The 24,423-nt window shown below is 47.3% G+C and overlaps 1 protein-coding gene across 1 annotated transcript in view; it reads right to left on the bottom strand.

Moving 5' to 3' along the window:
• Positions 1–10,640: 10,640 nt before the first annotated feature.
• Positions 10,641–24,423, bottom strand: part of LOC116643682 (O-acyltransferase like protein-like) — a 30,341-nt gene continuing 16,558 nt past the window's right edge. Inside the window, exons 7-11 of the mRNA XM_032422593.1 lie at positions 18,494–18,607; positions 16,604–16,736; positions 13,925–14,111; positions 11,094–11,236; positions 10,641–10,835 (exon numbers count right to left, since the gene is read on the bottom strand). Coding sequence (XP_032278484.1) covers positions 10,710–10,835; positions 11,094–11,236; positions 13,925–14,111; positions 16,604–16,736; positions 18,494–18,607 — 703 coding nt within the window. The 3' untranslated portion in view covers positions 10,641–10,709. The remainder of the gene's footprint in view (positions 10,836–11,093; positions 11,237–13,924; positions 14,112–16,603; positions 16,737–18,493; positions 18,608–24,423) is intronic.

The following is a 24,423-nucleotide window of genomic DNA, read 5'->3' on the forward strand; positions in this document are numbered from 1 at the left end:
GCTCGGGTAGCAGGTACCATCGGTGGAGGAGACTGTGAACTCTCCTTCTCCTGCACGGTGGAGCCTTCAACCACGGGAGGGCCATACGCCAGGTTAGTGTAGCCTGAGCGTTCCCATGAGAAAGAGTCACATCCAAGAGCAGAGTGGGCTGTGCCCTACCAGCATCCCGTTTATCCTCCCAGAAGTTACCACGTCGATGAAGAAGGCAGGCAGCTGGAGAACAGAAGGCCGGCGATCACGTGTCAGCAGCCACTCCTCGCTGAGGAGACAGAGGGGATGTGACTCCTAGCTCCCAGCTGGGAAGCCACAGTCTGGGGAAAGAGGCACTCTCCATTGCGAATCCACGTCCAAAGTAGAGAGAGCGTCCTCCTGTTCCCTCCGGTGTCGGCCAGTTGCGTGGCTTCCGGCAGCCATGCGGGCAGATGCTGCCACCGCCATCCCCATCTGGTCCCTCTGTCGCCCCCTTTCCACCCACTCCTCAGTGAAACTCCGCTGATATTTGCTTATATCTAGATATGCTCAGTCTCTTGATCCTCGTCTGTGTGATCACTACACCTGCTTCCTTGCCTTGTACCAAACAGTGACTCGCAAATCAGATTTCGGAAACTGGGGCGCGTTACTTCACCAACCAAATGTCTATGCATGAGGCCCATGGTGGAACACAATATTTGGGATTTTTAAAACGTAATGAACGGGTGGAGTATTTCTCCAATATTCCCAAGAGCAGGCACTGGAGGGTAGAATATCGAGACACTTCACAGGCTTCAAGCACATTGGTCTCAGGTCATTCTCTGTAAATGAAGGCATTTCCCAAGAAGGGGCTCCTCCATGTTTCAGAAGGCTTTATGAGGCCACGAGCTTCATCTGATGCTGGAGGAAGAATTACCAGCTCTCAGTGCACAGGTCCATCCCATTCCCAGTGCGGATCTGGAAATCACAGGCTGCCAACCTCTGGAAGGGTCTCCATGGTCTCTGGCTCAGATCTGTGAAGTCCCTGAGCATGTTTGCAGAACGGGGAGGGAGCAAGGGGGGCTTCTGGGGAGATGTGGGGAGACTGAGCGAGGCTGCAGAAAAGCAGCGTATTGGAAGGAGCCCCGAGTTGCCAGGTCTGGTTGTGAGACTCTCCCTTAAACTTCCTTGGTCCTCATTTTCCTTCAAGTGTTGAGGAGAAAGTCCTCTCAGAATCTGCAAGGAGTGTAAACGTGCTGTCTTTCTATCCTTACAACTCCCATTACACTCCAGCTCCCCATTGTCTCTCTCCTCCCCTCACAGCCAAACTTCTGGAAGGAATTTCTCATACGGGCCCTGCCTGGTTGCCCCAGGTTGCCCCAGGACATGATACCTAAGAGTGTGGGCTCCGGACTCAAACTGTTCAGGTTCGTATCTTGGTGTCCCCACGTGGCTGTGGTCTTAGGCAGATGACTTCTCCTGTGCCTCATTTTGTGTGTGTGTAGGTAAGGATGAGAACAGCACTTCCCTCAGCGTGCCGTGTTAGGATTAAATGCCTTGGTTTCTACAAAGTGCCTGGAACAGTATGTGGCATGTAATAGCCCTACGTAAATACAGCCGCTACTGTCTTTCAAATCTCAGCTTAAGGCTAGTTTCTCAGAAATTCCTTCGGCAGCCTCCCAGTTAGTCAGGCTTCCACAGTTCTCACCTAAGTTTGATGAGGTATTTGTGGTGGTGTTCATTATTGCCCTCACCTGGGATACTGTAAGGTCAAAGCGGAAATTGCCCCTGTGTTTGTCAACATTGTATTCCCAGTGCTTAGCAGGGCCTAGCACGTGGCAGGAGGGAGTAAACGCTTGTTGACATATAATTCCCACAGGAATGGGTGAGGGAATGAGTGAGTGCCCCCCTGCATCCAAGCATGAAGGGAGGCAGCCTCAGGGAGCCAGAGCCCCCATATCCCTTGATAAACTCACTATGGAAGACATCTTTGGCCAAAGGATACCTGGTGGCTTGACAGACTGACTATGACTCCCAAAGGGAGCCTTGTAGAGAGTCCCTTCGGGCATGAGAAAGCTCACTATGAGCCAAAGATTGTGCATGTCTTGGAAAAGTCACTGTTTGCACATGAGTGTCATTAATTCAGACTCTGTGACGTCGAACGAATCCCATCACTCAGTGGGTCTGGTGGTTCAAAAACACGCTTGGCTACTTACTAGAATCCTTCAAGAATTTTTTTTTTTTTTTAAGATTTTATTTATTTGTCAGAGAGAGAGAGAGAGAGCGAGTACAGGCAGGGGGAGAGGAAGAGGGAGAAGCAGGCTCCCTACCGAGCAGAGAGCCCGACGTGGGACTCGATCCCAGGACCCCGGGATCATGACCTGAGCCGAAGGCAGCCGTTTAACTGCCTGAGCCACCCGGGCATCCCGAATCCTTCAGGAATTTTTGAGAAAGGTATAGATTGCTGAGTCCCACCCCACCTGCAAATCCCCCAGAGTTTATCCTGGGGACGTGTATTTGTTAAAAGCTCCTCAGGTGATTCTGCAGCCTGCATAGACCAGCATCGGAGAACCTCTCCTGTTGCCAAATTCCATCATTTTACAGAGAAAGAAGCAGAGGCACACTGACACCATGTCAAGATGCATAGCATGATTTTTCTAATGAACAAGGAAGTAAACATAATTTGGTTGGGACCAGAAAATAGGGTATGCTTTTTGAAACAGTGCATTATACAAATAATGTGCATGTTGGGGTTCATTAGCATGGCAATAAGGCCCTGATGAGAGAGCCCTGGCAGCACCCCGTCCCCCTCCTATTGCGATCTGAGCAAAGGCATTAGGGTGTCTGGCAGACTCAGCCAAGTTTCCACCAGTAGACTCGCCACACTTGGCTGGGGTGTATTTGCCAAGTTCAAGACAGAATGATCCGGTGTTACTTGTCTAAGTGCTGACGGCCCCAGACACAATGCCAAGTCCCTCCATGTAGGGGCTCTGCACCTGAGTGTTCCTGGTTTGTGAGAACACAGCAATCAAAGCGATCCCATTCCAGACTCAGAGTTTCTCAACCTGGGCACTATTGGCTTTTATCAGATAATTCCTCGAGGCGGGAGGGGATAGCTATCCTACACATTGTAGTATGTTTGGGTTTTTTTGTTTTGCTTTGTTTTGTTTTTAAGTAGGCTCCACACGCAGCATGAAGCCCAATGTGGGGCTTGAACTCACAACCCTGAGATAGAGACCTGAGCTGAGATCAAGAATTGGACACTTAACCGACTGAGCCACCCAGCTGCCCCTGCATTGTAGTATGTTGAACAGCGTTCATGGCTTCTGCCCACTAAAGAAGAACAAAAACATCTGCAGACCTTGCCAAACCTCCCCTGGAAAGACAAAATCGTCCTCTCTGCCCCGCTGAGCACTATTTATTTATTTAACCTTACAAATTTATTACATTGTTTATCTAACCTTACAAATCCACCTTACAATGAATCAAAGGACTTTTAGCATTAGATCAGGAATTTTTACTGGAGCCTTATCCCCTATGGAGAAAATATTAAAAAATATTTCTATGGGTTTCATGAATAAAACCCCAAAACTCACAAGCCAAAAGGAAGAGTGGTAAATTTGCCTGCATTAAAATATTGATGATAGATGATAAAAGCATTTATCCCTTACAATGTTGCCACAGATTGGGAAAAAGTATTTGCAACACAAATAATCAACAAAGAATTAGTCTTTGGGATATATAAAGGACATCTTTGAATCAATAATAACAAGAAAAACACTTAATAGAAGAATGGGCAAAGGATATGGTAGCCAGTCTCTGAAAGAGAAGCTCCAAGGGCCATTACACACATGGAAAACACTCAACCCCATTGGTAGACAGAGAAATGAAAATTGAAGTAATCAGACCCTACCACTCATCAGGGATTTAACAGTAAATTAATAGGTTGATAGAACCAGGGGTTGGGGAAGGTCTTGACTAATGGTATCTACTTTCCTCCTCCACTAGTGGAGGCATAAACTGGCAAAATCACTTTGGAAAGCTGTGTAGTATTATCAGAATATACATACACCTGATAACCCTGCAATTACTCTCCTGACTATATACCCTGGAAACTAACATATCTCCATGAAGAAACACATACAAGGAGTTCGTTACAACTATGTTTGCAAAAATGAAAAACCAAATTCTACCTACCAACTGGTGAATGGATAAATATTTAAGGCACACATGCACTCAGTAAAACATTATGAACATTAGGGCGCCTGGGTGGCTCAGTCGGTTAAGCGACTGCCTTCGGCTCAGGTCATGATCCCGGAGTCCCGGGATGGAGTCCCGCATCGGGCTCCCTGCTCAGCGGGGAGTCTGCTTCTCCCTCTGACCCTCCCCCCTCTCATGTGCTCTCTCTCTCATTCTCTCTCTTTCAAATAAATAAATAAAATGTTTAAAACAAAAGAAAACAAAAAAACCCCACAATGAACATTAGAAATGAATTGCCAGCTATACAGACTATGTTTAATGGGAAAAATTGTATTCTGAAGGATACTACAGCATGGGTCCAATTACATAGCGCTTAAAAACAACATACTATATAACATTTATAGACATATGCATGTTATTAGTAAAAATATAAAAACATGGATGAAACTTGGATAAGAGGAGAGGAAGGAAATGGGATGCAGGAGGTCTACAATTGTGTTTACAATGTTTTATTTTTAAAACAGAAACACATTAGAAAGAAAAATGATGGGGCGCCTGGGTGGCTCAGTCGTTAAGCGTCTGCCTTCGGCTTGGGTCATGATCCCAGGGTCCTCGGATCGAGCCCCGCATCGGGCTCCCTGCTCGGCGGGAAGCCTGCTTCTCCCTCTCCCACTCCCCCTGCTTGTGTTCCCTCTCTCGATGTGTCTCTCTCTGTCAAATAAATAAATAAAATCTTTAAAAAAAAAGAAAAGAAAAGAAAAGAAAAATGACAAAATGTTACCCTGTGTTTATTAGGGATGATGGATATGTGGGCTTAGCAATGGTTTCATTTCTTTAGACTTGCTGGAATGTTTGAAATATTTTATATTTTTAAAAAATAAACTTTAAAAAAATAAGTACATCTGGAAAAGGCAGAACTATAGGGATGAAAAATAGATAGTTGCTAAGGGCTGGGGATAAGTATAGAGGTTAAGGAGCCCCAGAAATTTTGAGGGGTGATGGAATCCTATATTTTGGTCATGGTGGTGATGACTATATGCATTTGTCAAAACTCACAAAAGACTTTTATAAATTTTTATAAATTATACCTCAATTTAAAAAAAGAAAAAGAGAGCGCCTGGGGGGCTCAGTCAGTTAAGTGTCTGCCTTTGGCTCTGGTCATGATCCCAGGGTCCTGGAATCAAGCCCCACATTGGGCTCCCTAATCAGCGGGGAGTCTGCTTCTCCCTCTCTCTCTGTCCCTCTCCCCACTCACTCTCTCTCTGTCAAATAGATAAATAAAATCTTTTAAAAAATTAAAATTAAAAAAAGAAAAAATTCATCTAATAAGCACAGGAGCAAAAGGTGCAGAATTAGACATTATTTTGGGAGCTTATCTAATAAAAAATGAAATACTACATAAAATTCTATTGTTATTTGAAAGCATATATTAATACATTCCTAGTCATAATCAATACATTTTAAAAATTCAATTGACATTTTAAGTAATAAAAACATAAGGATCTATCTATACTGCACAATCTGCTAAAATATGTAGCACTTTGTCCCTTCCTTAATCCAAAGCAAAATGCAGCCCCAGGCCGTTCTTCCCAGCTCTGGCTGCCCTAAGGGATGAGAGCCTCTTCAAAACAGGATTTCTGACATTCACATTAATAGTCCTAAAGTCCTTATAAATAGGTGATTATTAGAAATATTTGGTTACTGACTGAATGACTGAATAAAAGAAAGAAGAATCACTTTGTCTCAGCATCTTTATGGAGGTAGTCTCTTCTCTCATCTCTTCAAGGACAGCAATAGTTCTGGTAGCTTTACTTTTCCCCATATAACCTTTTCCCTCCAAAATCCTTTGCTCTGTGCGTTCATTTTAGACTCAGTCTTCCGGATGTTAAAGACTTTTCTCAGGTGTGTGGGAACCTTGGTTGTTCTGCTCACCATTAAGAGTGAGGAACTAAAAAGCTGATAGAGGGGTGCCTGGCTGGCTCAGTCAGTTAAGACTCCAACTCTTGGTTTTGCTCAGGTCATGATCTCAGGGTGGTGAGATGGAGCCCAGCAGGGAGCTCTGGGCTCGGCGCAGAGTCTGCTTGGGATTCTCTGCCTCTCCTTCTCCCTCTGCCCCTCCCTCCACTCTCTTTGTCTCTCTCTCGGATAAATAAAATCTTAAAAATAAATAAATAAAATAAAAAGCTGATGGACATGAGCTCAGTAACCGCCCATCCCTGTTTGCCCGGGACAGAGGGGTGTGTGAGGATGGGGGAGCTTCGGTGCTAAAATAGACAAAATCCCAAGCAAACGGGGATGAGGTGGCCACCCTACTTTGAGCCTATGGTTTGAGCTTGTCGACTGTGAGCTGCACTGGCAGGGACCTGGCGAGGACACTTTGGGGACAGCTCTTATGTCAATATTTTTAAGGGTTTCATCTTAGGCCAGTCAGAATCCTCCGAGAAGCAACTTCCGGTCTCCCACCTGGAGAGTGGCGATCTGCGTGCTGGGGCTCGGGAGGCTTCAGCACACAGATCCAGATACCGTGCTGTCGTAGACTGTCTTCATCCTCAGCTGTGCCGGGCAGCCCTCAGGCCCGCCATCAGTCTCAGTGTGTCGGCCTTGCCGCCTTCCCTTTCACAGGATGCTGCCACGACGCCCAACGGCACCACACCCTCCCGAGACTGCAGGAGGGGAGGACAAGACGGGCTTCCCGCTTCACGCCCCCATCCCCGCCGGTCTCAGCGAGGACAGTCTTTCCCGGAAGTCCCCGGCACACTTCTGCTTAGTCTCATTGGTCAGAGCTGGGTCACATGACCACGCTTGGCCCAATCATCGGCAGAAGCACCAAAGGACACAAAAGTGGCTTTTACTGAGTATGAGTCATTGGACCATTCCACCCTCTGTCTGGGCGCCTTGATGCCAGAACGTCAGAGTTGTTTGGCGGGGGGGGGATTTGAAGGTGGGTGGACCACCAAAAATGGCTGTCTCTGAGTGTATATTAGCACAGCATTGCTTTAAGTCCCAGTTGGGGTCTAGGAAATACAGTTCTAAAGGCTTCTCATCCTTTTAAGTACTCTGGCGCATCTGAACTTTGACCTTCCCTGGAAGGGGGTCTGGTTGGGCCATTTGGGGGAAAGGTTCTTAAAAAACTGAACATATCTAGGGGCGCCTGGGTGGCTCAGTCCTTAAGCGTCTGCCTTCGGCTCAGGTCATGATCCCAGGGTCCTGGGATTGAGCCCCGCATCGGGCTGCCTGCTCGGCGGGAAGCCTGCTTCTCCCTCTCCCACTCCCCCTGCTTGTGTTCCCTCTCTGGCTGTCTCTCTCTCTGTCAAATAAAATCTTTAAAAACAAAAACTGAACATATCGAAGACCTGGTTGAGAGGTGCCTACCTGTATGCATGAGGAGGCTCCCGGGAAAGAATTCACCTAAAAAAAGAAGGGGTTGATTCCATCACTATTTCAGCCGCCATTTATTGAACACCTGCTGGGTGCCAGGTCAGGGCTAGCGGTGAACAGGGTGTAAATGTGAAGAGGAAAAAATTGTCACTCTGATCACCCTCCATCCTGGCGCCCATAGACTCATAGTATATCCAAGGGAGAATGACCCCTATTAAAATAAGGAAAATCTGCAAGAGCAGTTTCTACAAAAACATGCGGAGCACTTAGCAGCCCCGCATCAAAGCCTGAAGGAGAAAACACAGATGGCACAAGGGGGGCAGAGGGGACTTCTCTGTGCCATTTGTGGAGATCATTTGTGCTGTGAATGGACACGGTGGCCTGAGCACCCAACCAGCCCAGCCCAACCCCTGCCCAGAGAAGTCAGGAGAAGGCGGCATGCTTTGAAGAGTGGAGCGGGGACAGCAGGTGTAGGAGGCGCTGGCCCGACCAGCAGCTCTCAGCAGTCTGAGGGCAGGATGGAGGGAGGGCGCAGCTCTAAGGAGAGCCAGCACCATTAAAAAAGGAGCTAGGAGGGTCCGGGTGTTTATAAGACAAGCGAGACATTCCCGGACTCTCCCAAGACCAGTCAGGAGGAACTTAAGGAGGGCTGGAGTTCCTTTAGATCTGCTGGGGGTGACTATAGGGTCAATATGACCTATTTTTATCCATGGGCTGGTATGTGGGGATGAAACATGGATTTCAGAATTTAGGGAGAATTAGAGGAGGGACCCATCAGTTGATGCTTACTCTGTGCGGATGTTGCTGTCTCTATAAATTTGCACAAGTTTATAATTATATTTGCTTGAGTTTATTATACACAAAAATAGGAAAAAAAAAAACAGTATAATGAGGTCCCACATACCCATCACCCAGCTTCAAAAATGATCACTACACGCCCAATCTTGTTTCATCTATCCCACTTCCTCCTGATATTATTTTGAGGCAAATACCAGATTTTATCGTTTTGTCCATAAATATTTCAGTATGCATCAAAAACATAAGGGCTGTTAAAAAAAAAAAAAAAAACATGACCACAATACCACAATACCAAAACATGATCACATTAAAAAATTAATAAGTCCTTAATATCATCGAATAGCCAGGTGGTGTTCAAATTTCCAACTGTCTCATAAATGTCATATGCTTTTTTACAGTTTGTTTCTGAATCCAAAGGAGGTCCCCATATTCTATAAATCTTAAACTCCTAGGGAATTCTGGATCGAAACAAAAGCCAGAACAAAATTGGATTTCTCTATCCCTACTTTATATTTTATGAAATTGCAATAGTGGAGAGGGTATTTTTTTCTTATTAAAAAAACCTATCAAAAGCAATGTCACTAGTAGTTATGAAAGCCATTTCCATGGGCCCCAGGTTTCTAGCCTTATAACTAGAAGCCCTTGGCAATTTGACTGCCCAGCAATGTTGGCAGGCGAGTCATTTCCCACTGGGGTCCGTCGGATTGTAGTGTTCCTCCTGTAAATGCCACCCACCCTCAAGATCCTCTCTGAGGCCTAAGTCAGAGGGGTCAGGTGCCAAATCAGCCATCAGGGGGCTCCCAAGAATTCCATGAACTTTGGGGTTGCCCAAAGATCCAACTTGGTGCATTCTAATACAGATCGTAAACATGCCAGGCGGGGACTTGTCTCCTCACTCCCAGCAGATTCTACCAGCAGAATAGACCAGGCCTCCGGGAGATGTGGCTCCCCGAGATGAGTTGGAAAAAGACAAGGTTAGCTGTCAACTGCCCTTTGAAGGATTTGAGGTTAGCAGCCCTCTCCACCCCCCAGTGGTCCTCCTAACAGATCCACTTGGAGAGAAATAGTACATACAGATGTGGGGAGCATTCTGTGCTAATTAGCTCCTTGTAGCTCCCTGTGATTGTCAATAAATCCTTTGATTCTCAAGTACACGAGAGTGTTGTTAAAAGTGATAAGCATATGTGAGTAGGGATGGTTAACATGAAATCACACACCCAGGAAGGAACACATGTCTGCCAGCTGGGACACCCTGGCCTTATAAATCTCTCCATTTCTAGGCCTCGCTGCTGCAAACGGAGGGGTTGGGATGGAAGCCATTCACTCGGGTCTCCCGCTTCTCCACTGGGAGTTTTGTTGAGGGACTGTATTCCTTTGCTAGGGTTGCTGTAACAAAGCACCACACACTGGCTGATTTACCACAACAGATGTGTATCGTCTCACGGTTCTGGAAGGCTGAAGTCCTAACTCAAGGTGTCGGCAGGACTGTGCTCTCGCTGAGGGCTCCAGGGGAGAGTCCTTCCTTGCCTCCTCTGGCTTCTGGGTCTGCTGGCAATCCTTGGGGTTTCTTGGCTTGTGGGTGGATGCCTTATTCCTGTACATTTTCACCCCTTCTTCCATCTGTGCAGATCTGTCTCTATGTCCAGATGTCCCCTTTTCATAAGGACACCAGTCATATTGGATTAGGGCCACCTGCCCCCATGAACTCACTTTAACTTGATTACCTCTGTAAAACCCCAACCCCCAAACAGGGTACATTCTAAGGTACTAGAGGATTCAGACTTTGTATCATTTTCAGTGGACACATTCAACCCCTAACAGGGACCACACTGTAAAATATATAATGTTTGGAAGGCCTGTCACTATGCACTCATGAATTGTGCACGCCAGTGGGTCATACAATCCTGAGGCGCCAGGGTAAAGTTACAAGTCTACAAGGGTATCATGATAACACAAAGACAATTACAATGTGAAAAACTACACACTGTGATTTTACCAAGAAAAGTGAACATTATAACCGAAATTGCATTAAATTTGCTAGGTTACGGTTTTCCTATGATCATCGGTATAGAAAATACACGGAGGGCGAGACCCCAAAAATCCAGGTTGTTTTTTTGTTTTTTTTTGTTTTTTTCTGAAAAGGTACATCAGAGGGTGATTATTGTGCTACTAGGTAGGCTATCACAGAACCCTTTTATATAGTAAACACTCAGAACTCTTTCATGTATTAAGCACAGAGAAGTTGTACATCTTAAACATTCACAAAATCAGATTCACACCCCTTGCCGGGGGGACAACATCCATTACATAAACGAGGCCACGCCTGCTTTCGCTCATCACCCGCAGAATGAACCCATCCATTCTTCCGGGTTGTACCAGAACATTCATGGCCCTGCCGGCATTGGTCCCAGCAGGTGCCGCTTCAGTTCCTGACATGGTTTCTCAATGCACAGTGTCAGGGCCAGCCCAGTGACGAAGGTCAGCAAACAGTGTCCAGAGAAAAGATAGAACTGGAGAGAAAAAGGGGCAGAGTGGATGCAATCTTACTACCAGATTCCTGGCTGTATGAAATGCAACTGTAAGACAGAGTGCCCTGAACATTAAAACTAGAATAAATACAATCAAAGAAAGATATTATCCTGAAGCGCTCCCTCAAATAAAACAAAGGACAACAGGCTCCTCGAAACAACAACAGAACCCACTACTCCCCCAGCCAGGGGCTCTGTGGCTCCAGCAGAGTCACACCAGAGCCGAGAGCGGGGACTCACCATGTTGGTGTCAGTGTAGTGAATCAGCGTTTCTTGAAGCCCGTTGTAGAGCATGATGAGGATAGGGTGCACCAAGTAGCAAGCGTAACTGATGCTGGCCAGGAGAGTCCAGAGCCGGCAAGAAAGCAGCCGGGCCACCAGACCTGGAGGGAACCGACAGCGTGGTTTACGGAGCCTCAGGCGCCTCTCTGGCTCCACGGGGCCATCCCCGTTCCCTCGGGGCCCCACTCCTGAGTGTGTGAACCTCCTCTAAGAAGGTCTTTATTCTTCTCATTTTTAAGAGAATGTGCCCAAAACAAAGACAAAAGAAAACAAAACAAAAAACACTTCCCTTTGCGGGAGTATGAAAAAAATAAGAGATGCTAATGTAGAGTTTAGAGTCGCCCGGAACACAAGACATGCCACGTGTAAGACGAGGTGCGAAGTCCTTCCGCCAGCTTCGGTTCTGGCTCCAGATGCAGCACAGGATCCGCTGGGCCTTGGGACAAGGCAGTGACATTGCCAGGCCCAGGACTTGTCATCTGTTATGGAGGAGCTTGTGTTTGGCCAGCTTCTAGTCCCTTTCAGGACAAATATTCTGTAACTTGCTATAACTTCTAGAACTGTGCTGTCCCACATGGTAGCCACTACCCACTTTGGGCTATTTAATTTAAATTAATTCAAATGAAGTGCAATGAGACGTCCTTCTCTGCACAGGACTTCCTGCTCTCTGTAGTGGGTTAAAGAGTGGTCTCCCAAAAGCTATGTCCACCTGGAACCTTGGTCTATTTGGAATGAGGGTCTTTGCAGATGAAATGAAGGTAAGGAACTCGAGATGAGATTATCCTGGATTAGAGTGGGCCTCAAATCCAAAAATGAGTGTCCTTATAAGAGACAGAAAAGGAGACACAAACACACAAAGGAGAGGAACTGGGTGAAGGCCATGTGAAGACAGAGGCAGAGATTGGAGTGATGCACACACGGGCCAGAGAATTCAGGGCTTGCCGGCAGCCATGGGGGTGGGGGGTGGGGATGGAGAGAGCACGGAACAGATCCCCACAGGGCTTCTGGAAGGACCTTGCCAACACCTTGATTTGGGGTTTCTAGTCTCCAGAACTATGAGAGAATCAATTTCTGTTGTTTTAAGCCAAGAAAAGAAAGAAAAAGAAAGAAAGAAAGGGGGCGCCTGGGTGGCTCAGATGGTTAAGCATCTGCCTTCGGCTCGGGTCATGATCCCAGGGTGCTGGGATCGAGTCCCGCATCGGGCTCCCTCCTCAGCGGGGAGCTTGTTTCTCCCTCTCCCGCTCCCCCTGCTCGTGATTTCTCTCTCTGTCAAATAAATAAATAAAATCTTCAAAAAAAAAAAAAAAAAAAGGGCACCTGGGTGGCTCAGTAGGTTAAGCGACTGCCTTCGGCTCAGGTCATGATCCTGGAGTCCCAGGATCAAGTCCCGTATCGGGCTCCCTGCTCAGCAGGGACTCTGCTTCTCCATCTGACCCTCCCCCCTCTCATGTGCTCTCTCTCTCTCTCTCAAATGAATAAATACAATCTTTAAAAAAGAAAATAAATAATAAAAAAAAAGAAAGAAAGAGGGAAAGCAAGAGAGAGAGAGAGAAAAGAAAAGAAAACAGAAAAGAAAAAGAAAAAATTTCTGTCTCTCCTTTCCATGAACCTCATCTCGAGTTGTTTCAGTTGCTCAGGACAAAATCTTTGGTGCCATCCCAGATTCTGTTCTTTCTCCCATATCCCACAGAGCGCTGCCAATCTATCCTTAAAACTACCTATCTCAAATTGAACCCTTTCTCCCCATCTCCTCCGCAAACCCCCTCATCAAATCCACCATGGATTCCTCCTCCACGGACCGCTACAGTGGCTTCCTAACGGATCTGTTGGTCTCTCTGCTCTCCTTCTTGCTGTCCTACAGTCTCCATGCAACATCTAAAGTAATCTTTTAAATCACAGGTCAGATGATGTTACATGACGTTTAAAATAAAATCCGAATTTTTCCCCATGGCCGTGAAGACCCTGCATGACCTGACTACCACTTTCCTCAGTCGGTAGAATGTGTGACTCTTGATCTTGGTGTTGTGAGTTCGAGCCCCAGGTTGGGTGTGGAGATTACTTAAAAATAAAATCTTAAAAAAAGATAATAGAGTGACCATAAAACTATAAAACCAATAATATCTGAATTAACAACATTAAGTCAATGTGATTAGTAGTTGGCTGGAGCCAAATTGTAGCTCGCAACATGAACAGGATATTGTTTGCTTTAGGAATGTTCTTTTGTGTTTGGTTTACCTGTGCTCTTTGCTGACTTAATTTTTCTACAACTAGACATTTCTAATCTGGAGAAAATCCCTTTCTTTCCATTTAAGCCCCTTCTGCTTGACTTCTCCACACATTGACAGCCGGACTCAGTAGAGACAGTTTCCCCGCTTATCAAAGGGCTGAGGGGATCTTGGGAATTACTCAGTCTATATAGCCTTAGGTAAGGAAACTGAGGCCCAGGGTGAGTGTGACCAGAACTTTGGTCTCCAGCACTGGTATTTTGTTCTCACTACGTGACCCTGTCTTCCTCCTCCAGCTTCGAAACTAGCTTCATTGGAAAGGCTGCAGATTTTTCTTTCAGAACCTGCATTTGTACATAAACCAGGGTAAAAATCTAAAACAGAATATGCGGGCAGTTCTCCCCCAGGACATAAACAAGTTGCTGTTTTTGAGTCAATTATCAGTCATTCACCAACCACTCCAGCAAATAAAAAAGCCCCTCTGTGTACGCCATGTTTTCACGTCTGTCGCCTTTAAAGGGACACAGCATGAGCCCATGAACAACAGCCTGCGCCGCATCATACCTCCGTAGCCTTCCCGACATGCCAGCATGACCCAGCCCACGGCCGCCGCCCACAGGGTCCGGTGGAGGGCCTGGTACAGAACAGCGGCCGGCGAAGAGCTGGCAGGGGCGTCATCCACCACGTACGCCAGGGCGACCACTATGAACAGGGTAGACAGGGAGCAAATCCACCCCAGCGTGGCCTGCACCTACGGGGAAAGGAGAGACGTGGGTCAAGCCCACTGTGGACATGGCATATTTACTTCCTTTTGCACTAATTCAGTTTTTTCTCTTTTTAGTGTCACTTCAGGTATCTATTTGTAAACCTCCATCAGTGCCCAACTTTGACTAAAAGAGAGGGTTCAGACTAGTGGTTATGAGGGGCTAGGGTTGGGGTGGGGTAGGGGAGAGTGGGGGGCGTGACCGTAAAGAGTTAGCACAAGGGAGATCATTGTGGTAACAGCAGAGTCGTGTACCTTGCTTGTGGTAGTGGTTACACCACTCTCCATGTGCTAAAATTGCCCCAAACTATATACACACACAACTCAGTGCCCATAAAACTGGTGGCTCCAAGACCTATGGATTGTGCCGATGTCAATTTCTTGGTTGCATGTTTCCAGTGAAAGAAGCTGGGTCAATGGTACATAAGACCTTCTGTACTATTTTTGCAACTTGCTGTGAATCTCAAATAACTATTAAATGAAAGTTAGAAGGGAAAAAAGAAAAGATAATGTTCTGACCCACCTCTGACCTCCCATTCTGTTCCTTAACCTAATAAGGCTCCTGCATTGGTTCCGTGCCCACCAGCAATGCAAGGGCTTTTGGCACACGTCTGTCCCTGGGCTGCACCCTAGTCACTGGGCTCATAAAATGGCAGCAGGAATGGGAGAACGGAGAACTTTCCAGCTCAGAGAAGAGCCCCATGGGTTAAATTCTATTATTGGGTTCAGTTCAAGATCTTAGATCTTATGTCACCTCACTTGACCTTTTTAGACTCACACCTGTCTTCCAAGAATCTCTCTTGCTTCTCTGTTCCAGTTCCCAAGTTGCTATGATGAATGAACTAGCATCTTATCAGTCTACTGTCTAGTCTCTAAAGAGAAGCTCTCCCCTCCTTGGCCTCAGATCCCTGTGCTAGGCTCTGGCTACATGGGAGTAAAGGCATTTCCTTGGGGGGTCTCCACAAGCCCCCTCTTTTAGGCTAGGATCCCCTTCACTCTTTCACTGATAATGCACCCTACCTCGTCTCATTCCTAGCATAGGGCATTGGCCCCCAGCTGCCTCAAGCTTGGACTCTGTGTTCTTATTTTCTGGCTTCTAGAGGTTTAATTTTGGTCTACCCATCCCTTCTACCTTGTTTCTCCAGCTCAGCTTGACCTGTGTTCCGGCTTCATATTCCCTGGTCCTGACTCAACCTCTGGAGTGTTCGCAAATGCTCTGTCATCGTCTTAGGTTTCCCCTCTGCTCCCTGGACACTCTGGAACCTGGATGACATAATGGCACTCTGCTGTAATCTACAACTGAATTGTGCATTTTTAGGGGAAACTCCAACCTACAGGAAAAGTCATGTAGCCCTTGTACATCCATTCTGTCTAGTGAAGCCCTATCTCCTCCTGTTGCTACCGTGAGCAACACAAGATTTTCCAAAGACAAGGGCCTCTTCTCCGAAGCATCTAGGTGAGGTACCCACAAGACCTAGGCAAACAAAGGTAGGGTTTAGCAGAGAAGATTTGGGCCTATCACTGTACCCTAATAGTGCAAAGGAATTCTTGGCCCTTTGTCCATTGAAAAGCACATTATCTTTCATTCATTCATCTATTAAGTGCCTTCAGTGATTTCAGAACCAGATGTTGGGGATTCAGAGATAAGTAAGACATAGTCTACCCTCAAGGTCTTATGGGTCAATGAAAGCCATATGAAGAGCTTTTGCACAGTTCAAGGGCAACACCAAGGTAGTGTTTTAAATAGATTGCCCCAAGGGTGGATTTGAGATGGACAAGACAAGAAGTCCAGGCAAGAGATGAGAAGAGCTTCAGTGAGGTTAGTTGGACAGGCTAAGAGGACAGCAAAAGAAACAATAGGGGGGCTTGGTGAAGGACTGCCTGGGAGGAGAGGTCAATGAGGAGGACGTGTCAAAATGAACACAGGCTTCCGGCTTGAGTAATGAGGTTGGATGGCAAACCAGAATGATTACCCACAAAGGAGCCAGGGAAGCAATTTTACCTGGAAGACAAAGTGACAGCTTCTTTCCCCTCAGACACCTTGTGTCTTGATGCCCAATGGAGCCATTGAATCTGACCAAGAATCCTGTCTATAGAAACCAAGGAGCATGTGCTATTAAAAAGTAACCATGCCCTTCCAGAAGAGGGCCTTGCCGCTGCAAAAACTCACTGGGCATGTTTTTCCCATATCAGTGAGTTCTCTGGGTTTGTACCGAGACTCCAATGGATGGAACACCACTGTGTTTCAGTTCTGGAGCTTTCTTAAAGGCACTCAGTGAGGAAAGCAGAGAATCAGGCTGTGGCAAGAAAATAAGGTCTCTCTTATTCTCTGGCACCAAGAAACATTGCTAACACACCACAGCCCAATAAAGTACTGAGCAGTCTGATTCCTGCCCATGGCTTTTGACGAGCCTGGCCAAATGGGCCACTCCAGTCCCCAGCAGACCCAGCCCTTACAGTGAGGTACGGGGCAAGCTTACCTTGGTTTTAAGAATGTTTGCCTGGTGGTTTTGGTGCATGAAAATGCTCAGAAAGAGGCCCACGAGGAATGGCCCGTATCTGCAGTAGGGCTTAGTGTAATACTCCGAGAAATACAACACAGTCACATTTTCACTGAAAAACACAAGAACATGGGCGCCTGGGTGGCTCAGTTGGTTAAGCGACTGCCTTCGGCTCAGGTCATGATCCTGGAGTCCTGGGATCGAGTCCCACATCGGGTTCCCTGCTCAGCAGGGGGTCTGCTTCTCCCTCTGACCCTCTTCCCTCTCGTGCTCTCTGTCTCTCATTCTCTCTCTCAAATAAATAAATAAAATCTTAAAAACAAAACAAAACACAAGAACAGAAGGCAGAAGGGTCTGTTTGATTTGGACCTGAAAAAAGGAATCTCTCAGATGTCCGTTGGTGCAATCATCAAGTCCGAAAGAAAATGTGGGGTACATTTGTTCATTTCCTCACTAATGATCCACAAACAGTAACGCCTTAGACCACAGCTGGCTTGCTAAAATTCCAAATTCCCCTGGGCCCCCCCACCCTGGATCCTGAGGAAATATGATGACCATGTTCCTTTTAAATAGTTGTTTCTGGTAGCTGGTACATCAGGATAGTTCTAAAAATCTGGTTCTCAGGAGTGAACCTCGTCGTAGAAGCTCTTACAGAATTCGGTTGCTTGGGCCATGTCCCTGGAGATTGTGATTCAGGGGGTCTAAGATGGTGCTTGCTGGAAGCATCCTTGGATTTAAAAGCTCCCCGGGTGAGTCTCATGTGCTTCCAGAATTGAGAACCGCTGGGCTAGACGGGAATGAGCTTCTTCCTCAGTCACCTGGCAGCGCCCACAGAAAACGAGGACATGGCGGGAAGGGCCTGGTGCTCCCATGATCAAAAAACCTGAGGTGTCTTCATTCATTCATGCATGCATTCATTCCTTCATTCCCCTCACAAATACATAGTAAGCACTGTACCAGACATGGCTCAGGGCTATTTTACATCGGGAGGTCAGCGAAGGCCGCTCTGAGAAATGACATTTGCACTGACACCTGTAGGAAAGCCCCGCCAAGATCTAGATCCTAAAGGAAAAGCATTCTAGTGTGAGGGAACAGCAAGTGCAAAGGCCTGAGGAGGGAGCATGCTGGGTGTGTGGAGGTAAGAAGGCCAGTGTGGCTGGTCCAGAGTCAGCACATAGGCGAGTGATAGATGAGGTCAGACAGGGATTTTACTCTGATAGCACTGGGCAGCCACGGGAGGAATTTGAGAAGGTGACTGACAGGATCTGATGGCCATTTCTATCACTCTGCCTGCTGCGCTGGGAAGAGATTAGCAGGAAATCGGACCACTTCTCCGCATGTGATACACAGGGTGGTTATAAGGAAGAATCGTTATCTATACCTCACTGGGGAGGCCAAAGAGCATAGTGGGTAAGATCCTAGCTTCCACTCACACCTGTGCCGCTTACCGGCCCTGTGACTTTCAAGGGATAACCCCAACTTCCTTAAATTTCCGTCTCTCCAGCCAATAATAAGAGCTTCCAAGCACAGGTTCGCCACTGAAGGAGAAACCCAATACGGCCACATGGGGGCGCTCCTCTCCTCCAAGAAGCATCTCAATGGGCAGCCGTGTGTGTTCCCCGTACTTTCAGAGAACGACCCACCCCCCACCCCCACCCCGCCCCTGTGCAAGTTGAAAGGTTCGGAAGTTTGGAAACAAAAACGCAATCAATTTTCCCATCCAGGCTGAACATTTCCCCCCCAGTTTTTCCACGAGCCAATGCACACAGCGCAGAGAGGCCGGCACTCATTGAGCAGCCCTCCCTGGGAGGTCCTGGCCCTTCCGAGGGCAGGCGAGCCGAGAGCAGCAGGCTGGGAACTGCGGGTTACCTTGCTTCCGACGGAGCTGCGACCGGAAGGCTATGAGCCAGTGTGAGCAGAGCTGTGGCGGTGAAAGACGCCAAGAACAGCATGGCCCCGAGGAGGACAAGGACATGTTTACTTCTGCAAAGAGAGGGCATGGACAGAAGCGCTCTTCAGTTTCCGTCACCGCAAAATCTGTGGCCACGAAAGATTTGAAAGCTTGGCAATCAGAGGCACTTCCTGCTAGGGCTGCCATTGAGAGAGGCTGCGTGGCAGGGTGGGGGCAGCCGTGGCAGGGTGGGCTGGCGTTAGAGAACTGGGTTAGCCTTTAGACTTGACCGTTTACTGGCTGTGCGACCCTCGGCAGGACCTTGAACTTGAATGTCCTCATCTTCACCCTGAAATTTACCATGCAGCTCAACATGAGACCATGCTTGGGAATGTCCCTTGCGACCCACGAGGCACTATATGGATATAAGTGGTGGTTGATTTAGGAGAGAAATGACTGTCAGGCCCGGGGGGTGCAGGGAGGGGAATAGCATAAGGGGGGGCCAGGGATTCTTCCCCCACCCAGATGCAATCTGAGACAAATATCTGGGTGCTGGTAGCTGATAGGGGGTTAGGAATGAGGGATGGGGTGTGGAACAGGGAAGCAGGGAAAGCTAATACAAGGATGCACTATGAAAGTGACTAACGCTCCATTCTTCCAGAATGTTCTATGGACCCTTATGAAATGCACCTGAAAGCTGTCTTGGGATATGAAAGAAAGAAGCCTTTTCTAGTGTCTTCTATCCCCCATGGGTCAAGGGTGGCCCCACAAATGTCAATGCCGTCACACTTAGGGACTACGCATGTTTAAGGCCAAGAGAAGTCCTGAAGGAGTCCCAGCTGTAGTATGTAGGAGGTTCTGGGGCAGGGAATGAGATTTAGAGACACAGGCTCAGAGCAAGGCAATGTCTGGTTGCACCTACTCAGAATTGTGAGGGCTGGGACCAAGACGATCTGCAGTGGTAGAGAAGAAATGTCAAACACAGGTGCAAGACTGTCCAGGCACAACCCTGTCTGGATGATGCCTCTGACAAGCCCATTCCACTGCTTGAAGTTGCCATGGTTCTTCATGCAGAAGGGATAAGGTACCATTCGTATATCATGAGTGATGCAGGGAGCAAACGATTTTAATCCAGGGTGCCAATTCTAGTTTAGTGTTAATGCTTGGAATGGAGAAAGGTTAGTTAGCTCAGTGGTGCTCTGATTGATTAGTAATGTCTGCTGTGAGCGTGGGCTGGGAAGTTACGACAATGATGCTGTCTATTTACTGTGCCATTTGCCGGACCATCTAGTTCTGCCCTCCTTGAATTACTAGCATTCTATATGAGTGTGTTCTCTAAAGAAAAACCTTACCTTTTTTACCTCCCACCATTTAGAAGCTAAGTCTAGTTGCATGGCGGCAAGCTTGGATAGGGCTGGGTTTTAGCTGAGGGATTGAAATCTGTCTTCCACGACAGCCTCTAGGAAAGATGCTGACATTGGGGCCAGGGCTCCTAAGTGACAAGGACATTCAAGTAAGTCCCCAGTAGGTCTAGAGTTGGGGAGTACTAAGAATTCATTGTCTTAGGCAGGTGGTAAGTCATCCAGTCAGGCCATCCAATAAAAACCCACATCCACCGAATGCAAGCTGGTGCAGCCACTCTGGAAAACAGTATGGAGGTTCCTCAAAAAGTTGAAAATAGAGCTACCATATGATCCAGCAATTGCACTACTGGGTATTTACCCCAAAGATACAAAAGTAGGGACCCGAAAGGCTACGTGCACCCCAATGTTTATAGCAGCAACATCCACAATAGCCAAACTGTGGAAAGAGACAAGATGTCCATCAACAGATGAATGGATAAAGAAGATGTGGTATATATATACAATGGAATATTATGCAGCCATCAAAAGGAATAAGATCTTGCCATTTGCAACGACGTGGATGGAACTGGAGGGTATTATGCTGAGCGAAATAAGTCAAACAGAGAAAGACATGTATCATATGACCTCACTGATATGAGGAATTCTTAATCTCAGGAAACAAACTGAGGGTTGCTGGAGTGGGGGGTGGGGTGGGAGGGATGGGGTGACTGGGTGATGGACACTGGGGAGGGTATGTGTTCTGGTAAGCGCTGTGAATTGTGCAAGACTGTTGAATCTCAGATCTGTACCTCTGAAACAAATAATGCAACATATGTTAAGAAAGAAAAAAAGAAGAAGAATGTAGCAGGAGGGGAAGAATGAAGGGGGGGAAATCGGAGGGGGAGAAGAACCATGAGAGACAATGGACTCTGAAAAACAAACTGAGGGTTCTAGAGGGGAGGAGGTTGGGAGGATGGGTTAGCCTGGTGATGGGTATTGAGGAGGGCACGTTCTGCATGGAGCACTGGGTGTTATGCACAAACAATGAATCATGGAACACTATATCTAAAACTAATGATGTAATGTATGGGGATTAACATAACAATAAAAAAATTTATAAAAAAAAAAAACCCACATCCACTCAAGTAATATTTGTTTAACTCCCTGGGGGACTTGAGCCCAATCTGTGGCACCTCCTCTCAGGAGTCAGACAAGTCTCCCCTGGCAAACCACCGCTATAATAAAACGAATAAAGTGTCCTGACCTAGACTGTTATGGGCTGGATTGTGTCCCCTCAAATTCCAACTTCCAGCACCTCAGAATGTGACTCTATTTGGAGATAAGGTCTTTAAATTGATAATTAAGGTGAAATGAGGTCATTGGGATGGGTCCTCAGTCAATCTGACCGGTGCCTTTCTGAGAAGAGGAGGTTAAGACTCGGACAACCACAGAGAGAAGATCATGTGAAGACATGGGGAGAGGCTTCAGAAGAAACCAACCCTGCTGACACCATGATCTTAGACTTCTAATCCCCAGAGCCGTGAGGAAATAAATTTCTGTTGAAGCCACCCAGTGTATGGTTTTGTCATGCAGCCGCAGCAAGCGAATACGCATAGGGGCCAAAACAGACACATGCCCCGCCTTACCTCCTGTTAGTCCTTTGTCCTCCAGAGCCCTGAGCCGCTAATCAGGGCCTTTGACCACAGCACAAATGGCCCAGCGCCAAAGGCTTCCCTCTGCCAACTCAGGTTAGTGGCTATATTTTCTGGCTTTTTGAGGGGACTACTCCTGGGCCAGCGGGATTGAGAAAGTCCCAGAGCTTCAAGCACTGACCACCATCCCCATTTTCTCAAGAGGGATGGTCCCTCAAAAAGGTCCATTCAGGGGCCATAGCCCAAGAGGAGGAAGGAATAGCAGAACGGCAGAGTGTCTTCCTTGCAAGCCTGTCAGCCCCCAGCATCCTGGCCAGGATTCCCTACAGGATTTCTCTTGCTCTTTCTTCACTAAATACTTGGACACATCCTGCTGCAAATGCCACCCTGAGGAAGCCTGTAGAGGCTTGCCCTTTCTCCTCTGCCAGGGCTGCCGGGCCTGCTGAGGCCTCACACCTGATCCACCTGGTCCTGCAGGCACTTGCCAAGGACTCCGGAGCCCTTCGAGCAGCCACAGTCCAGCACAGAGCCGAGGCCTGTGACAGCACCAGAGAACAGAGAACGGGTCAGCCCGGCTCTGCTGGGCCCAGCAGCTCCCCCTCCCCTGAGGGAGCTCTCAGGGTTTGACTGCCTTGTGGGAGGGAGAGTCCACCCCAGGGGAGGCCCTGTGGGCCTGAGCAGGTCTCAGCTGCTGCTCAGAGAGCCCCTCCCCTAGCAGCAGGAGAGATCAGTGACCCAGGAGTGCTCCGGGAATCAGGCCACCCTTTCTAAGGGGCCGGGGAGGGGGCGGGGGGTGGAGACTTGGTCAGCATCCCAAAGCCACCTTTACCTCCTCTCCACCTTCCTTGCCTGATCCATGGTAGGGTGAGGGGAGGAGGTCCCACTAATTCTTAATTCCCACCACCCTCAGTGATTTCATCCTGGGAGATGTGAGTATCAATTAAGCAGGCATCGAGTGGTAGGTCTTTCTACCAGAGGATGTTCAGAGTTAATTTTTTAAATCTCCATTTCCAAAACAAATAGCAATGTGATTATTAGATCTCATTTCCATCTCATTACCAGATTTTATTTCAATCTCATATGCTTGTATCAGTTCTGTTATGCTATCAAAAATTGCACTCCCCACACCCCAACCCCCACTCTGAGAAAATAGGCCGTTTGATTCAGATGCTTTTGTTTCAGGAGACTGGGTGGGGGAGCACTTGGACCTCCCTGCTCTCCCCACAGCAATCACGCAGAGACAGACACACACGCCCCCCCCCCCCCAGCATCGGGCATTTGTTCATGTCTCCACACCCTCTCACCCACCTCAGAGGAGTGGAACTAAGAAGGGGTGAAACATGAAGTGTGGAGGAAGGGGTGAGGCTAAGCAAGAGGACCTCAGACCCTTCAATGTGGGAGGCCTTTGTTAACATCTGCTCCACGCCAATACCTTCTGGAAAGGGTGTTTAGAGAAGCCAAAGAAGGGGACTGATTGCCCAGATAAGGGGACCCTCTGTGGAATAGGGATGGTGCAGAGAAGATAGGGAGATGGCCACCCCTGAATGGGTTTAGGGGAGGAACAGACACTCACAGTGGCTTATCCAGCTACCCTTCCCCCAGTCCCTGCGAGACTGGGAGGGCAAGGGGCCGCCCCTGCTTGGGGACAGCAGCTGGGGACAATGACGATGACATGGCATCTCAAATAACAGGTAGCTGAGTGACATGTGGTCGCACATTACTGACAGGCAAGCTCTGTGCTGGTTCCCATGTGTATGATCTTGCTTTGTCCTCCAACCCTGATGTGAAGCACTACCAGCTCATTTTATAGAGACAAAAATTGAAGATGAGAGTCTAGCAACTTACCCTAGGTCCCCTAGCTAGTGACTTACCAGTCATGATTTGAACCTTTTGACCAAACTCACGATCCCAGCAAACTGCCTTTGTGCTTAGTGAAATCCATGGAACATTTTTAATGATTAGTAAAACAAACAAACAAACACCTCTTTGCATTTAAAGTTAGAAAGCAGGGTGTATTTAAGATATGTGAAAAAGCAGATTTTCCTTTTTTTTTTAGGTGCTTAATTCTTAATTAAGTTAAAATTAGGATTCTCTCTCTCTCTCTCTCTAAAATAAATAACTCTTGGGGCACCTGGGTGGCTCAATCTTTAAGCGTCTGCCTTCGGCTCAGGTCATGATCCCAGGGTCCTGGGATCGAGCCCTGCATCAGGTTCCCTGCTCAGCCAGGAGCCTGCTTCTCCTTCTCCCTCTGCTGCTCCCCCTGCTTGTGCTCTCTCTGTCTCTCTCAATCTGTCAAATAAATAAATAAACTCTTTAATAAATAAATAAATAAATCTTAAAAAAATTAGAATGCATTTCCCTTGCCCAGGATGCATGAATGTTCACATGTGGCTGGAATGGGCAACATCCTGGGTCAGCCTGTGGTTTAAAGGTCTGTCCTACAGAGAGCATTAACAGGAAACCATGATGCAGAGCTGGTCAACACATATTTGGAACTCAGCTGCACCCCTAGTAATTGAAGACTTGCAAGTTAGATGTGAAAAATGAATGTTTTCTTACATATCAAAATAACAAGGTTTGTATTTTGTTTTGTTTTATTATTATTTTTTAAATGTTTTATTTATTTATTCATGAGAGTCAGAGAGAGAGAGAGAGAGAGAGAGGCAGAGGCAGAGGGAGAAGCAGGCTCCCCGCCTAGCAGTGAGCCCGATGCAGGACTCGATCCCAGGACCCTGGGATCATGACCTGAGCGGAAGGCAGACGGTTAACCATCTGAGCCACCCAGACGCCCCTGTTTTGTTTTATTATTAACATTCCATGTTGGCAACAGTGCAATTAGATGGCCAGAGGACTGAATATTGATAGACCTTTAAGGAAAGCAATTTGTCATTATGCTTTAAGAGCCTAGAACAC

This window comes from Phoca vitulina, unplaced genomic scaffold (genome assembly GCF_004348235.1).
Source record: "Phoca vitulina isolate PV1807 unplaced genomic scaffold, GSC_HSeal_1.0 scaffold27, whole genome shotgun sequence".
Classification (NCBI taxonomy): domain Eukaryota; kingdom Metazoa; phylum Chordata; class Mammalia; order Carnivora; family Phocidae; genus Phoca; species Phoca vitulina.